Source organism: Ctenopharyngodon idella, chromosome 16, assembly GCF_019924925.1.
Source record: "Ctenopharyngodon idella isolate HZGC_01 chromosome 16, HZGC01, whole genome shotgun sequence".
Taxonomy (NCBI): Eukaryota; Metazoa; Chordata; class Actinopteri; order Cypriniformes; family Xenocyprididae; genus Ctenopharyngodon; species Ctenopharyngodon idella.
The window spans coordinates 31973175-31990851 of NC_067235.1; the positions used below are offsets into that span (position 1 = coordinate 31973175).

At 35.1% G+C, this 17677-nt stretch overlaps 2 protein-coding genes across 3 annotated transcripts in view; both read right to left on the reverse strand.

Moving 5' to 3' along the window:
• Positions 1 to 1738: 1738 nt before the first annotated feature.
• fabp10a (fatty acid binding protein 10a, liver basic) lies at positions 1739 to 4192 on the reverse strand. The gene is made up of 4 exons (XM_051866318.1): positions 4021 to 4192; positions 3408 to 3580; positions 1969 to 2058; positions 1739 to 1825 (listed from the first exon to the last, which is right to left on the reverse strand). The coding sequence occupies exons 1-4, from the start codon at positions 4085 to 4087 to the stop codon at positions 1775 to 1777; spliced, it is 381 nt and encodes a 126-aa protein (XP_051722278.1). The 5' UTR covers positions 4088 to 4192; the 3' UTR covers positions 1739 to 1774.
• A 2337-nt stretch (positions 4193 to 6529) lies between these two features.
• myom3 (myomesin 3) overlaps positions 6530 to 17677 on the reverse strand; it is a 73565-nt gene continuing 62417 nt past the window's right edge. For both annotated transcript variants that reach the window (XM_051865339.1, XM_051865338.1), the window contains 13 exons: positions 17348 to 17487; positions 17067 to 17211; positions 16244 to 16303; positions 15651 to 15718; positions 15468 to 15575; positions 14942 to 15029; positions 12099 to 12137; positions 11915 to 12020; positions 9863 to 10026; positions 9747 to 9783; positions 9359 to 9381; positions 9223 to 9278; positions 6530 to 9146 (listed from right to left, as the gene is read on the reverse strand). In XM_051865339.1, the coding sequence (XP_051721299.1) occupies positions 8880 to 9146; positions 9223 to 9278; positions 9359 to 9381; positions 9747 to 9783; positions 9863 to 10026; positions 11915 to 12020; positions 12099 to 12137; positions 14942 to 15029; positions 15468 to 15575; positions 15651 to 15718; positions 16244 to 16303; positions 17067 to 17211; positions 17348 to 17487 (1301 nt within the window). In that variant the 3' untranslated portion in view covers positions 6530 to 8879. The remainder of the gene's footprint in view (positions 9147 to 9222; positions 9279 to 9358; positions 9382 to 9746; positions 9784 to 9862; positions 10027 to 11914; positions 12021 to 12098; positions 12138 to 14941; positions 15030 to 15467; positions 15576 to 15650; positions 15719 to 16243; positions 16304 to 17066; positions 17212 to 17347; positions 17488 to 17677) is intronic.

The following is a 17677-nucleotide window of genomic DNA, read 5'->3' on the forward strand; positions in this document are numbered from 1 at the left end:
ATTTTTATATATATATATATATATATATATATATATATATTTTTTTTTTTTTCGGATTATTATCGGAATATTAAGTATGAAAAAATAAGAAAGCTGTAACATTTTTAAAACATTTTTGTTACTTTTTTTTTTAAATGTTTTTTATTTGTTTATTTATCCCGCTGACTGTTTTTTTGTACATTTTTAAAACCAATAAAATGTATTTACAGAAAGCTCTGTAAATATGTTTTTTCTTTTATTTTGTATTTTAAATTTCAACTTTTTCAGGACAAAAATTTTTTAATTAAATGTCAGATTGGGGCAGGCTGTCACGTGTTTTATATGTTGTAATTGCATACACTTTATTAATACACTTTATTTAAAGGTTGGTCAAACGGTTAGCCATTTCTGTTACCGTTTACATTTTTGCCATTTCATTAATTATTTTGAATTTTATAATTGTTTTATTTTTTAAACTTGAAAAGTCTAAGGATATTTAAAGGGTTAGTTCACCCAAAAATGAAAATAATGTCATTTATTACTCACCCTCATGCCGTTCCACACCCGTAAAACCTTCGTTAATCTTCGGAACGCAAATTAAGATATTTTTGTTGAAATCCGATGGCTCAGTGAGGCCTGCATAGGCAGCAATGACATTTCCTCTCTCAAGATCCATTAATGTACTATGGGGGGGGGACCTTTTTTTATTTTTTTTATTTAATAAAGCATAAAGAAACAAAACAGTGAACGAAATTGCTAATAGATATGTACAATAACAATTGTAGAAAAAAAATGATGTCCAGAAATCAATTTCAATAGTACATTGAGAACTCGTGTTTAATGTGATAGTTTCATAATACAATATAATTTTAGTTCCGAGATTCTTCAGTTTAGTGAATAAATACATAGATCAGCAATACATATTTGAATTCCCTAGTGGTGTGATGGTGGAAATTTTGTTAACAGTATCAAAGGTTGTGTGTTCTAATCCGCTCTCGCATAGTTTTTTGGTTGTATATCAAGAGCAGGGACATGTTTGTGTGTATTTGTTTTGTGATTTTACCGGAAAAATAGAACCTCCGCAACAGCGTTAAGCGATCGATTGACGCGGCCGTCTGTGCTGTGAAGACTGTGTGCACGAGCAAAAAGAGAACGTAAACCCCGCCTACTTTTTTATTATTAAAAAATAATAATAATAATAATAATAATAATGCTCCAAAGCTGAACCACTGTACTCACATAAACTGATTTAAATATGTTTTTAGTACATTAAAGGATCTTGAGAGAGGAAATGTCATTGCTGGCTATGCAGGCCTCACTGAGTCATCGGATTTCAACAAAAATATCTTAATTTGCATTCCGAAAATTAACGAAGGTCTTACGGGTGTGGAACGGCATGAGGGTGAGTAATAAAATGACATTATTTTTATTTTTGGGTGAACTAACCCTTTAATAGAAGAGTTATATTGTGACAGTTTAAACCAAAGAATGTGAAAACCATGGTGAAAACATACCACCACAATGCATTAATGCCAACGTGTGTTCAATGAATTATATTGTCTATTTCTGTACAATAACACTGGGAATTATAACAGTAGTTTTATATTAGACTTTAAGGTTGGTTTCCCAAAACCTACAGTCAACAGAGTAAAAAAAAAAATCCCATTCCTGGAACTGTGTTATTGAAAGCTGGTTTTATTAAAAAGATTTATGTTTTTGTGAATGATGCAATGTACCAAAACACAACAAACTCACACTATTATGATAAATCAGAGCTTTATTTAAATCAAAATCTTCAGATCTTTTTGCTCTTCCTGATCATGGTGGTTCCTCCTATTGTCAGGGTCTGGAAAATAAATAGCCAAAGAAATAAAAATATTACAAATGATACAAAAGTCCAGTATTTACAAAAAAATATTACATATTTTACAGATGTAGACAGTTGTGAGCGCTGATGAGCAATATGCACAGTAGATCACCAGTACAAACCTCAACCATCTCTCCTCCCTTGAGCTCCTGAATGTGAGAGAATCGATCCGTCTGACAGACCAGCTTCCCTCCCTCCAGTTTGACAATGCACTGGAAGAAAGAAAGAAACACAGCAGAATATAAGAGTACAGCTCATGGGTAAAGAACATGCTTCTGTCTAGTAGTAAATAATCTCAGTAATCAAGTATTAAGTAGGCTAATCTCAGTGGCAAAAAGTGTCCGATTAACCCTCTGGTGCTGTTGGGTCATTTTTGACCAAATGTTTTTTACCTTTTTTTTATTTCTTAATTATTTTTTAATTATTTTTGAATTAATTAATGGTACAAAACTTGGTAAAGGTTTTTGGCACTTGCTGTGTGAACACACACACAAAAAAAAAATCACAAAAGCACACAATTCGCGCATTGAAAATAAATGGGAGACGAATTTCATCTAGTGGAAACATTTGGTACTTTCATATAAAAACTGAAAATGGTATTTTTGTTCATTTTTCATAACAATAAATTTAAAATGTTAACTTTTTTTCACTACTTTTTTCAATAATCTGCTTCTTTTGCTCCAAAGCATTCAAGATTTATGACAGTTTAAGTTAGAAATTTCTTTCTCAGGTCCATGCTTAAAGGTGCAATGTGTACATTTTAGGAGGATCTATTGACAGAAATGCAATATAACATACATAACAATGTTTTCAGTAGTGTATAAAGACCTTATATAATGAACCGTTTTTATTACCTTAGAATGAGCCATTTCTATCTACATATACTGTGGGTCTTCTTACATGTAAAGTCGCCATTTTGCGCCGCCATGTTTCTACAGTAGCCCTAAATGGACAAACTACTCTACAGAGTGCGTTTGCTTGACTGGCTACTCTCTTCTGTCTCAGACAACGACATCTTTGTCCTGTGTTGGCCACCGTAGCTTCTCTATATTGCAATTCGCAACCTCACCGCTAGATGCTGCTAAAATTTACACACGGCACCTTTAAAAAGTGAATGGATTAGAATTAATATAATTTAGTAGCCTATCATAAAATCTCCTCTACAAAATATTAAATAAAAAATTACTGAACTAAAATTTAGTACAATCATTTCAATGAAATAATTATAATAAAAAATCTGTTTATTAACTGTTAACTTGAATTCACCCTCTCTCTCTCTCTCTCTCTCTCTCTCTCTCCATATAAAAACCACAATGAAGGTCAGAGTAAAAGTACTACAAGTCAACCGAAAAATTAAAATTGATCTTTATACTTAATACAGTACATATTCCTGGTCTTATTATAAATAATTCCCTGGTGCAGGTTAATCTTTTTACTTTTTTAGTTGAAAATTAAGAAAATACCTTGATCTCTCGAGAAACTGAGCTCCTGCACACGATATCAACTCTCCCTGAACAGTTCGACATCATAAAAGGCGTAAATTGTAGGCTACATATTCTACCTTGAGCTTCTTGCCGTCCATGGTGGTGATTTCAGCTTCCTTGCCGATGGTGAAGGAGTTAGTGATGGTTTTCCCAGGGGTCTTGGATGTGATGATGAAGTCGTTGCCGTTTTGTTGGATTTCTGTCACTGGTTTAACATCCTTGGCCAGTTTAATAATGTCTTCTGGCAGAGCTGAAGGAACAGAAACACACAGATACTGACCTACAACCACGACAAAGACTATTTTAATTAAATAATTTCAGATATTCCATCCCATATGGTTCATATGGAAGCTAGTTTCCGCCACGGAATAAAAAAATTAAATAGAAAAGGTAATTGCGACTTTTTTTTTTTTTTTTTTTTTTACCTCACAGTTCTGACTTTTTTTTACCTGCGAGTTTATATCTTACAATTATAGCTAAGATATAAAATACCAACGCGAGAAGAAAAGTCAGAATTTTGAGATAAAAAAATCGCATTTACCTTTTTATTTATTTTTTTATTCGTGGCGGAAACACGCTTCGTGTGCATGCATACGCTGATTGTAGACACCGCTGCCACCATGCGATTCTTTTGGGAATTGCAACTCTGATCATGTTAACGGCTCTGGTAAATGGGACCGAAAAACTCACGAATAGCTCTAAGAAACTCCTCGTAGTTCTCCTGAACGTACACCTGCCATGTTCCGCTGAAGGCCATGTCTGCTGCTGATCTGATCTGATTGGGCAAGAGCCTTAGACCGCTTTGAGAAGCTCAACACAATGTGAGGAGGGCGTTCATTCCAGTCCAGTATTTATATTCTCATAAGAGTTTAATCATTGACGTTCTGGCATTTTTCCCTTCTGTTTGAACAACCCAGAGTTCGCTAGCACCATTTGTGGGGTAATGCCCGCCTAAATGTAGTGGCAGCTGACCCAAACTTTTTTTTTTTTTTAAATACTATTTAGTTTGATGGAATAAAGCAGAGCATTGACTCGCACCCATTCATCTTCTAGGCTATTAAATCCTAAATAGATTTAGAAATCTGTGAGAGATCCATGTGGGTCTGGTTATGCAAAGTGTCTCTTTTCATTAAATAAGCCTGAAAAAAAATATCCTGGTTTCCACAAAAATTAAATATGAACTGTTTTCAGCACTGAGAATAATCAGAAATGATTTCTGAAGGATCATGTGACACCGAAGACTGGAGTAATGATGCTGAAAATTCAGCTTTGATCACAGGAATAAATTACATTTTACTATATATTCACATAGAAATCAGTTATTTTACAATGTTATAATATTTCACAATATTACTGTTTAATGTCACTGTATTTTGATCAAATAAATGCAGTCTTGGTAATCATAAAATACCTTTTCCCCTGACAAATAAAGTCTTATGACTCTTAAAGGATTAGTTCACTTCAGAATTAGAATCTCCTGATAATTTACTCACCCCCATGTCATCCAAGATGTTTATGTCTTTCTGTCTTCAGTTGAAAAGAAATGAAGGTTTTTGAGGAAAACATTCCAGGATTTTTCCCCATATAGTGGACTTCAACAGTTACCAATGGGTTGAAGCTCCAAATAAGAGTCTTATCTAGTGAAACGATCTGTCGTTTTCTAAAAAAAATAAAATTTATATACTTTTTAACCACAAATGCTCGTCTTGCTCTGTGATGCGCCATGTATTACGTAATCACACTGGAAAGGTCACGTAGGCGGAAGTAGGGCAAAAAACTCCATCTCATTTTCTCCTCCAACGTTTTTGTAAAGGCCGTTTGACTTTGCCTGCGTCTCAATGTGCATTCTATCCATCCTAAATAGTATGTGACATTAGTAATATTCAATACTATTTAGGGCGGATAGGGTGGATAGTATGCACATTGGGATGCAGGGTTAGTCTTTGCATGTTCGCTTTGTAGACACTGGATCAGTACTTCCGCCTACATCATGCGTGACCTTTCCAACATGATTACGTAGTGCGTGGCACATCGCAGAGCAGTGCAAGATGAGCATTTGTGGTTAAAAAGTATATCATTTTCATTTTTTTTTAGAAAATGGCCGATCGTTTCACTAGACAAGACCCTTATTCCTCGTCTGGGATCATGTAGAGCTCTTTGAAGCTGCACTGAAACTGACATTTGAACCTTCAACTCGTTGGTCCCTTTTGAAGTCCACTATATGGAGAAAAATCCTGGATATTTTCCTCAAAAACCTTAATTTCTTTTCGACTGAAGAAAGAAAGACATAAACATCTTGGATGACATGGGGGTGAGTAATTTATCAGGAAATTTTAAATCTAAAGTGAACTAATCCTTTAATCCTTCCTCACGGTCATGCAAGTGCTTTTTAATTTTTTTTTGCATTAATTTAGGCGGTGATTCTGTGGGATGGATGTAAAAACATGTTCAATGAAGCTGAAAGCACAACTCTTATTAATACTGTAGCTGAATGTGTATAAGATTAACCAAAATATTTCATAATTGAACACTAGGGAACACAATGTTCAATGTTCGAGTGGGCTTGAACATGAGCTGTATGAGAAGCCAAATGCTCTGCCAAAAGAGAAGTCACCACGAACAATTTTAAAATGAGCATTTCTGCAGAATGAGTTCAACATGGATATAATGCATTCATACACAGTCACTCCATACACAATGAGGCTTAAAACTACAAAGTTAGAGAAGATGCACTCAAAAAAGGACAATAAGACAACACCAGTGCAGATAATGCACGAGATACGATTTATTCATTTATTCCTCTCAGCATTTTTTTATTTATATAGAAATAAAAAAAAAGCTAACAAGTCAAAAAGGTTGCCAAGCCCTGGTCTAGATCCTCCTCTCAGTTTTTTTTGGAAGACTGTTTTACAAAATATACTAGTCTGTTTAAACATATGAGGGGTGAATGACCCTGTGGACTGTGGAATTTGCTTTCTCTCTGTTAAAAAGAATCAGCCTGGAGTTGCATAATGATAGATGAAACAGGCCTCGATCTCTCTATTATGAAATATCAGCAGATGAAACATCCATCCATCCAAAAAAAAAAAAAAAAAATCGATTGTGAGCCTACTGTAATGCAGCTAAGGGTGTTCTGATCAAAGTTTGCACTTTTATTCCCTCAATGCTTTATTCAGTTAATGAAAAAAAGAGAGAGGAACAGGTTTAATTTGCACTTTATTCTGTAAGTGGCACAAGACAGGCTAAATCAGAGGAAACAAGCAACAAAATAAATCAGTTCAGCCTTTTAGGACACATTGTCTTCTGAAGCACTATTAACACTGTCATACAGGGTCCAAAATGAACAAACACATGCCAAGTAGATAAGGCAAAATCTATGGAAGCTTGATTCTGCCACGGAATAAGGCAATTGACCCTTCGCCAGGAGTTTGATTGACAGGCGATCTAACCAATCATAATGCCGAATCCGCCATTTTGTCCGACAAAGCAGTCAGGGGAGTTGGGTCCTGTCCCAAATGGCACACTTTATACGCACTTTCGGTCTTTTGGACTTATAAAGGCTGCCGCATGCGCGTGTCCGTTAAGTCTATGAGACCGTAGGCCAGGGGTCGGTAATTAAGTTTGGCATCAGGCCAAGGAAAATTTTCGCCACTAGATGGCGGGCCAGAACATAGTCAAAGGATAATATAAATTAATTGATGAAAAATGCAACTAGAATTGCCTGTGACAGACTGTTACAGTGTCTTTTGTAACTGGTAGTGAGCTGTTACTCTGTGTTAAATCCTGTAGTAGGACATTCATTAACAAAAAGCCACATTTGTGTGGCGGTGTCCGGGTTTTACACTGGATAAATTAATAAAGTAGAGTAGTGACACGTAACCTGGCAATTATTTTCATTCACCAACTTGCAACACAGACCGCCTTGCTAAAAACACATATGAAAGAGATGCAGAATGGATAAAAATAACTCAAAAAATAAAAGAGGACTTCATTAATGGCATGTTTGAGTCATGCTCTTAACAAACTGTTTTATTTCCTCTTTCCATATTGTGAATAATAAATGTGTCTCATTTTTATTTGCTTGTTACACAATGGAGCCTAACTTATTGTAATAATTATTTGACATAGCCTACTTTTACACTCAGAATTATTCCTTGGCATCCTCACCATAGACATAATTAATGTATTTATTATGTCTATGATCCTCACGTACTAAAATGCATTTTTTTAAAATTGTTTGCGTGCTGGAGGTACGCTATTACGTCGTGTGCAGAGTGATGTTAACATTTTAGCTAGCGGGTGAGAGAAAATGGCACTATCAAAGAGTCTAAAGAGGACAGTTGACAGTGAAAATAGGGCATACAAAGAAGAATGGAAAGACAACTATGCTTCATCCTTCCTAGTTTTGTGAATGCAAAGCCAGTGTGTCTTTTCTGCAACGAAGTTGTCGCTGTTTTCAAAGAATATAACAGAAGGGTGCCCGCGAGTGCCCTCTTTGCGGTCTTGATCTTGAAAACTGTGTGTACTGACGTCTTTCCGCGGTTAAAAACATAGCTTCTGATGTTCATTCATGTTTATTTAATGCTATAATTTAACTAGGAAAACATGATTGGTTCACGAGCCACTTGAACTGAGGTGCTACAGCGATCTGTCACAACACATTAAAGAGCCACAAAATGGCAATTATTGTTTAAATTTCTTTAAAAATTACAAAATTTGAGACTTTGTTTCATATCAGAAGTAACCTGTTCTGTCTTGTCTGTCGACGTGTTGTTAGTGTCCTCTTCGCGATGTATTTTTCATGGTGTGAAAACATGATGTGTGGCGTGAGAGCGGCATGGCTTGTCTGACATAGCAACAGTAAATAAAGGGGATGGGTCTTTGTGAACGGTCAACCTTTTAGCTCTCAATTTTGACTTTTTTGCAATTGAGAGTTTATCTCAGGACTGGGAGAAAAAACAACGCTATCTCACAACCAATTCATATGTATTTTACGAGGTGGCTAATTCATATGAATTTGAATTCATACGATTTGTCTAAACCCCAGTGACGGGTAGGTTTAGGGGCGGGGTTAGGGGTAGGTCATTCGTACGAATTCATACGAATTTGGCAACTCATAAAATACGAACGATTTAGCAAAAAACATGAAATCGTACGAGGTCATATGAATTCGTACGAATTAGCCACCTCGTAAAATATGTACGAATTGCTGTTAGATCGGGTTGGAGAAAAAAAAGTCTGAATTGCGAGATATAGACACGCAATTGCACGAAAAAAGTCATAATTGTGAGTTTATATCTCTCAATTCTGACTTTATTTCTAAGAATTGTAAGATATAAACTTTTAGAGTCCGACTTGTGAGATATAAACTCGCAATTGCGAGAAAAAGTCAAAACTGAGAGCTAAAAAGTTGCAATTACCTTATTCCATGGCGGAAACAAGCTTCCAGCTTACAAATCACTGTTGACTTTAATGAAAAATGATTCACCCATCATTCATGTGGCAAATAAATAGATTTGCACTGATGAGTTTTTCCTGGTGTTACTCATTTACAGTTGCACTGCATCAGCTCGAGGCTTTTCACCTTTTTTATACACACTGACGGTCACGACAACCGTCTGCGATCCGTGTTTATTGCGTACAAAGATGCTGTAGTTGCCCGAGTCCTCCATGGTCACGTGGTTTATAGTGAGAGTGGACGATTTATTCTCGTTCTTAATGTTATACTGGCCGGCGGAGATGATTTCCCTGTCGTTCTTCAGCCAGAACATTTCCGGCACTGGGTCTCCATCGACAAAACACGTCAGACACAGAGACTAAAGAGAAAGAAGGAATGATTGTGTGAGCTGAGCTAGAGAGTCAACGAAACACAGAAGTGATGGAGGGACATACCTTATACTCCATTATGGCCACCACATCAGGAAGACCCTTCGTGACTCTGGCTCGATCTGTCAGATGGACAGTTATGATTGAAGTGTGTAAATGCTTTACTGAAACACAACTAGAATCACGACAAACCAATACTCACTTTTCTCAGCAAACTCCACCTGCCTGTGAATCAATACAAAACAATACAATTATAAGGAGAATGAGTTTGACCTGAACATCACTGAAAGTTTTTTAGCATAAGATTTCAACTAATGTTCTAACCTTTCAATAAATATTTATTAGGAATAATATATAGGTGATAAAATTATATAGCTGGTAATAACTGATTGAATCTACATACATGATCCAAATAGTTTTTTCCCACTTTATGAACACATTTGACTGAAAAATCACACAGTTCACAGAAATCTCCATTCATATATGGAATGTTCTATAAAGCTTGTCAACAGTAACCAAAGTGGGTGGAGCTTAGCGAAGGGTCAAAGGTTAAATTCAGTTGATGAATATTCAAAAACATCTTCACTTACTTTAGCCTCTGGTATTCCAGCAAAGCATCTGCAAAAGCTACAGAGAAGAAAGAGATGTTTTAGGCTTCAGGGGAATTCAATCTCCTGCACGAGTCACATGTTTTGTGCCGCTGTACCTTGTCCAGACAGATCCAGAGAGCGCTTGTGTGTTTCCTGGCCGTCGAACATCTCCAGGGTGTACTTCCCTTTATCGCTTTCAGTGGGGCCAAATATCTCAATCCAAACCTTCTGCATGCTGCTGCCAGGCTTGGTCCGTTCCTCCAAGTCAATTCTCTTGTCTCTGTCACAGGGAGAAAATGAAATGATCAAAGGAAAAAAAGACTGAATGTGACTGTAAATCCCTCAAATAAAAAAATATCTGAACCAGTGTTATTTTAGCATCATTGAGATATTATTATAGTTTTTATTAATATTAATAGAATTAATTTGTGTCTTTATATTTTCCATTTGACATAAAGTTTTAGTAATTTTGTTGTGTGTTTGTCATTTTTGGTAGTTTTTTTTTTTTTTTTTTTTTAAATGTGTCTATATCATTTTTATTTCAGTTTTAGTTATTTTAATACATCAAGTTAAACCAAGATAAAAAAAAAAAGTTTAGTTTTTATATTTTACTTGTATCATTCATTTTATTTTTAAGTAATAAAAGTCTTTATTTTTGATGGTTTTAGTTTTAGTTAACTATAACAACCCCGAACTGAGCTAACTGACAACTTTTTATATTTTTTTTCTACAATTTTGGTAGAGGAATAATAATAATAAAAAGCTATAAAATCACTGTGCATAGCTCAGTCTTGATTTTGTTTAGTATTTTTTTTATGTAGTACAGCTGCACGATTCTGGATAAATTCAGAACCACAATTTTTTGTTTAAAATGGAGATCATGATTCTCCCACGATTCTGAACAGACAACTAAATAAAATAACTTGTAATTTACTAGAGATTCTGACAAAATGTTAATTGCTGCAGTCAATTGAAAAAAATATTTAATTTGAAATTCTTTTCTTTGGTTTGAAAAAAGATCGGTTTGAGTGAATGATTCAATGACTCAACTCATAAAGACTTCACTTGTTAAAGGAACACTCCACTTTTTTTGAAAATAAATAAACTCATTTTCCAACTCCCCTAGAGTTAAACAGTTTAGTTTTACCGTTTTTGAATCCATTCAACCAATCTCTGGGTCTGGCGGTACCACTTTTAGCATAGCTTAGCATACTTCATTGAATCTGATTAGACCGTTAGCATCTCGCTCAAAAACGACCAAAGAGTTTCGATATTTTTCCTATTTAAAACTTGACTCTTCTGTAGTTACATCGTGTACTAAGACTGACAGAAAATTAAAAGTTGAGATTTTCTAGGCCGATATGGCTAGGAACTATACTCTCATTAATATCATTGCGCCTGCTGCACCCATGGTACGACAGCAACGTTCCTTGATCATTACGCCGGAATGAAAGTATAATTCCTAGCCATATCGGCCTAGAAAATCGCAACTTTTCATTTTCTGTCGGTCTTAGTACACGATGTAACTACAGAAGAGTCAAGTTTTAAATAGGAAAAATATCGAAACTCTTTGGTCATTTTTGAGCGAGATGCTAACGGTCTAATCAGATTCAATGAACTATGCTAAGCTATGCTAAAAGTGGTACCGCCAGACCCGGAGATCGGCTGAATGGATTCCAAAACGGTAAAACTCAACTGTTTAACTCTAGGGGAGTTGGAAAATGAGCCTATTTTCAAAAAAAGTGGAGTGTTCCTTTAACAGTATGATTCAGCGTTTTTGAACGAATCTCTTAAATAAATGATTCAATGACAAATACATTTTTATCAGTCTCTTGTCGCCACCTACTATAATAATACTGTGTGGTTGAAAAGACGCTGTTTCATACTTATACATGGCAACTGCTCTCTCTGACTCAGCAGCAGCGCAAATGCAGATCTGAATGTTCGCTGTTCGATTGTACTTGTCAAAGGTTTAAGCCGAATCATTGTCATTTAAGGATAAGACAGCGTGGGTGTTTGAATCAAGATTGCAATTTTTTTTTAGCATTCTGCTCCATTAGTTAGGATCAGTTATTTGGCTTAATTTCAAGTAGACTACTAAAAGATTTGGTCATGTGAAATCTGAAGCAGAATTCTGTGTGGATTCGTCATCATTATTAAAAACTCACTTGAAGTACCAGCTGGTCTTTATGTAGCTCAGGTAGTATTTGAGGGAGCAATAGAGCTTGAAGCCCTGAGCAGTGCACTGGATCCACACTGGACCAGCAGAAAGCGCTGTGGGACACGGGACCTCATTACTAACAACCATATCAAATGAACACGAGCGTCTGAAACATCATGACATCAACCTACCACACTGTTTACTGAGCTGCTGCATGAGACGCTCAAATTCTGAGGAAAATAAAAACAAAAGATCATATTAGTATCATTTTTGGTAACGCTTTAAAATAAAGTTCCATCAGTTAATGCATTAACTAACATTAACAATGAACAATACATTTGTTAACTGTTCATTGTTAGTTCAGGTCCATAAAATAATATTAACAACTTTTGAATTTAATAATGTATTAGTAAATGTTAAAATGAATATTAACTAAGATAAATAAATTATTTAGAAGTATTTTTTAATTTAATAATGTATTAGTGAATGTAGAAATGAATATCAACTATGAAGAATACATTATTTAGAAGTATTTTTTATTGTTAATTAATGTTAACTAATGTTAGCAAATGGAACCTTGTTCATTCCTCGTGACCAGACTGACTTGCAGGTGAAATTTTGCCAATACCTACCTTAATGTATGTACAGTACACAATTATGTAGTAAGCCAGTCTGGTCACTAGGAATGTACTGCAAGCTTTGGAACATGAAAAAACCCAGGTGACTTACAGTAATTTTTTCTAAAAATAATATTTAATAATATTTTTGAACTGTGAGTGGAATTTGCAGACGGTCCCTTTAGCAGCCTAGGCAAATATGCAGCGAATATCAAATCAACTGCGCTCTTTTAGCGGACAAACGGATCTACAGCCACATCAAATGCAGCTGCTAAGCGACCTATAGCATTTAGAGATGAATCTATTCTGAAGAGAATATAATCAGCAGATTGTATACAACTATTTTCAACACTGTCAGCCAATGGTGCTTTTACAACGATCAGCCAATGGCGGCATAGAGACCGCCTTCTGATGTTTGATTGACACCCTCTCATTAGCATGTTGCGCCAAGGAAAAATAATCATGAAGCTACGTTCAAAAATGAATAAACGGTTTAAAGTAAAAAAAGTCAACTTTAAGCTTAGCATTTCCTTTAGCACTTTTTTTTTTTATTTCCCCCAACATTCCTTTTATTTAATTAATTATTTATCTCCTTGCACATTTAATATTTATATATTTATTTATACAGGAATATGTGGATTTATTTATGTATTTATTTATTTATTTACTTCCGTATTTATTTATTTATTTATTGTTTTTGCAGGTTTCGTCCTCAATAAAAATCACTGTAAACACTTAAATAAAAATAAACCACTTATACTACAATGGCATCTGTGTGATAGAGACTAATAAAGACATGTTCAGTAAATGTATTTCTACTGCTACTAATAATAAAAATCATATTGCAAAAAAAAAAAACACTATATAAATGTATATATATATATATATATATATATATATATATATATATATACAGTGGCAAGAAAAAGTATGTGAACCACTTGCAGAATCTGTGAAAATGTTAATAATTTTAACAAAATAAGGGAGATAATACAAAATGCATGTTATTTTTTATTTATTACTGTCCTGAGTAAGATATTTTACATAAAAGATGTTTACATATAATCCACAAGACAAAAAAAATAGCTGAATTTATTAAAATAATCCCATTCATAAGTATGTGAACCACTGATTCTTAATACTGTGTGTGGTTACCTGGATGATCTACGACTGTTTTTATGTTTTGTGATGGTTGTTCTTGAGTCTCTTGTTTGTCCTGAACAGTTAAACTGAGCTCTGTTCTTCAGAAAAAATCTCCAGGTCCCAAAAATTCTTAAGTTTTCCAGCATTTTTTGCATATTTGAACCCTTTCCAGCAGTGACTGAATGATTTTGAGATCCGTCTTTTCACACTGAGGACAACTGAGGGACTCAAACACAACTATTAAAAAAGGTTCAAACATTCACTGATGCTCCAGAAACAAAAAAACACGATGCATTAATAGATGGGGGGTGAAAACATTTGGAATTTGAAGATCAAGGTAAATTGTATTTAATTTGTCTCCGGGAAACATGCAAGTATCTTCTGTTGCTTCCGAAGGGCAGTACTAAATGAAAAAAAAATGATATTCAAGCGAAATAAGAAAAATTTGGACCTCTTCATCCTGTTCAAAAGTTTTCACCCCCCGACTCTTAATGCATCGTGTTTCCTTCTGGAGCATCAGTGAATGTTTGAACCTTTTTTAATAGTTGTGTTTGAGTCCCTCAATTGTCCTCAGTGTGAAAAGACGGATCTCAAAATCATTCAGTCACTGCTGGAAAGGGTTCAAATATGCAAAAGATGGTGGAAAACTGAAGAATTTTTGGGACCTGGAGATTTTTTTCTGAAGAACAGAGCTCAGTTTAACTGCTCAGAACAATCAAGAGACTCATGAACAACCATCACAAAACAAAAAAACAGTCGTAGATCATCCAGGTAACCACACACAGTATTAAGAATCAGTGGTTCACATACTTTTGAACTGGGTCATTTTAATAAATTCAGCTATTTTTTTGTCTTATGGATTATATATAAACACCTTTTATGTAAAATATCTTACTCAGGACAGTACTAAATAAAAAATAACATGCATTTTGTATGATCTCTCTTATTTTGTTAAAATTTTGCACATTTTCACAGATTCTGCAAGTGGTTCACATACTTTTTCTTGCCACTGTGTATATATATATATATATATATTATATGAATTTTAAATATATAGTATATATATTTTAAGCACTCTAGAAAATTTAAAAAAAGACTACTTTGAAATCTTAAAGTTTAGTTTTCATGGTTATAAGATATTATTTTAAGTAATAATCTAACAACATTTATTGAGGTTTATTTATATTAGTATGTATATTATTTATATGATACTATCTTACTAGTACACAATGATGTCAGAGTGAGGTGACAGACAGTAAAAATGATGTTCTCACCATCATCGATCAGTTCCAGGACACTGTCGTCTTCTCCTCTGCTGTCGCTCACTACAGCCCTGTACACACCCAACTCTTTCCTCGTCACCTGAGCGATGATGACAAATAACACGGGCCAGTCTTAGTCCAGGCACAATTACGCACTAATAGCCCTTTAATCGGCAAGTGCCAGGAAGATTGGTGGAAGGAATTCTCCTCTATCAGGCAATTAGACGCAGAGTTAAAGAAATGTTCCGGGTTCGGTACAGGTGAAGATTTATCGACAGAATTTGTGGCAGAACATTGATTACCACAGGAAGTTATTTCAGCTTATTTTTTATTTGTGTAAAAGCAGAAATGTTAAAGCCAAAGCAATTCCATGAAGTTTTAAAGTAAAAATTGGTTTGTTTTGCAGCTCTAATACTAAATCACCCTTATAACTTTTCTGACATTATGTCACAAATTCTGTTGAACTTGTACTGAACCCTTAACATGTCCTGTCTCTGTTCTCATATGGGTTTGAGGGTGAATGTGATGGAGGCCGTACCTGTGGCACAGTGAACGTACTGACACCCGAGGGCTCGTACACGGCCTGAGGAAGCTCCACTCCGTCCTTAAACCACTTCAGACGCGTGTCTTTGTTCACGTTAGTGACCTGCAGCCGTAGACACACGGGTTGTCATACTGTTTAAATGCCGATGCATTGTCATTCGTGAAGAAATATCATTACCTTGCACTTTATAATCATTTCACAATTGGAGGTCACTGTCCATGACAAAAACTCCTCGAAATGGGGACCTTGGAGAGCAAAACACACAGTCATTTGACTTGAATCAGTAGTATTTGAAAAATATTATGATTAACACTTTACAACAAGGTTCCATTACTAGTTCACATGAACTAACAATGTTAACAATGGTAATTTATGTTAACTAACATTTACTAATATGTTTTTAAAATCAAAAGTTGTATGCACTGTGAACTAACATGATCAAATATATTTTTCCTAACCATCATTAATAAAGATTACTAAATGCTTAATAATATTGCATATAATAATATTGCTTATTGTTAGTTCATGTCAGGTAATGCATTGTTAACAAATGAGAGCTTGTTGTAAACTCGATTTTAACTTCAATTCTGATGTCCACATGTTTATTGTAGATTAAATTGTAAAAGTCAGCCAGTAGCTACAGTGTGTTTTAGCTCTTCATGCGGTGCATGAGAGCTTCTCGTAATTGTCTTTATACATTTGTGCATCTGCTGACGTGGTTTCTCTGTTCATCTGTTATTATTGGTCTCTAGATCTGTTTGTCGACTCACCCGCCTTTCTCTTCCAGTTCCGTCTGTTGGCCACAGATTTGGCCAGTGTGTCCCTAAACTCTGACAAACAATGAAAGAGAAGAATTCAGATTAAATCTGGAGAAATATTCAGTATGACCTTCGGCCTGTCGTCAGATATATCAGAAAAACTGAGTTTGAATTTGAGTTTTGCTGCATCAAGTGGGTGATTAAAAATTGATAATTAACGTTATAAAATGCATTTCATTCAAAAAAAAAAAAAAAGAAAGAAAAAAGAAATGTATCTTGGGGTATTTTGTATGAAATGTATGATTTCTGAAGGATCATGTGACACTAAAGACTGGAGTAATGATGCTGAAAATTCAGCTTTGATCACAAGAATAAATGACATCTGATGACAGCCTTGGTGAACAGAAGAGACTTTTTGCAAAACCATAAAAAAAAAAAATTGTACAAACCTTAAACTTTTGATCAGTAGCGTATATAAATATACATATGCTACCATTCAAAAATACAATAAAATCAGTAATATTGTGAAATATTATTGCAATTTAAAATAGCTGTTTTCTATGTGAATATACTTTAAAATGTAATTTATTCCTGTGATTCAAAGCTGAATTTTCAGCATCATTACTCCAGTCTTCAGAGTCACATGATCCTTCAGAAATCATTCTGATATGCTGATTTGATACTCAAGAATTATCAGTGTTGAAAACAGGATTCCACTCACTGAAGAATCATGCAAATACGGCTGCTTTCTATTTTACAATACATTTGCATCACTTCTTCTTATTTGTTCAATCAAATAACAGCTTCGTAGTTTAATGTTATATTGTAAACATACTCTTATCCACAAACACCAGTGTGAACTGGTTCTTGGCCCGGCCGTCTTTGAGCTGCGCGGTGTACGAGCCCTCATCATCTTGTGAGAGTTGATCAAACAGGATCTCCACCAGACCTTGTGCCTTGTCAAAGTTAATCTTACGGCCCTGCAGGACACACATATCCACACAGCTCTTTAGAAGTCGCTGATGAAAGACGAAATGAAGGAACATACACATGCAGACGACTTTATTAATGTCAAAATCAAATTAGACGGCACAAAATGTGATTGGAGCCGGTTACCGGTGTGCTGGAGATCTCTCTGTCATTGAGAATGAGCCGAAGAACCGCGGCACTGCTGAGAGCTTCTGTCTGCAGCCACAGACGGATACTTCCCTGCTCCGTCACGTCCACCTGCCAGCCTTCAGACCTCAGAGCGATCACTGCCAAATGAGGAAGAGATTTGTACAAAGATTTGAAGGGCACCTATTATGCCCCTTTTCACAATATGTAATATAAGTCTCAGCTCAAAATACCCCACAGATCATTTATTATAGCTTGTCAAATTTGCCTCTATTTGGGTGTGAGCAAAAACACGCCATTTTTGTGTGTGTCCCTTTAAATGCAAATGAG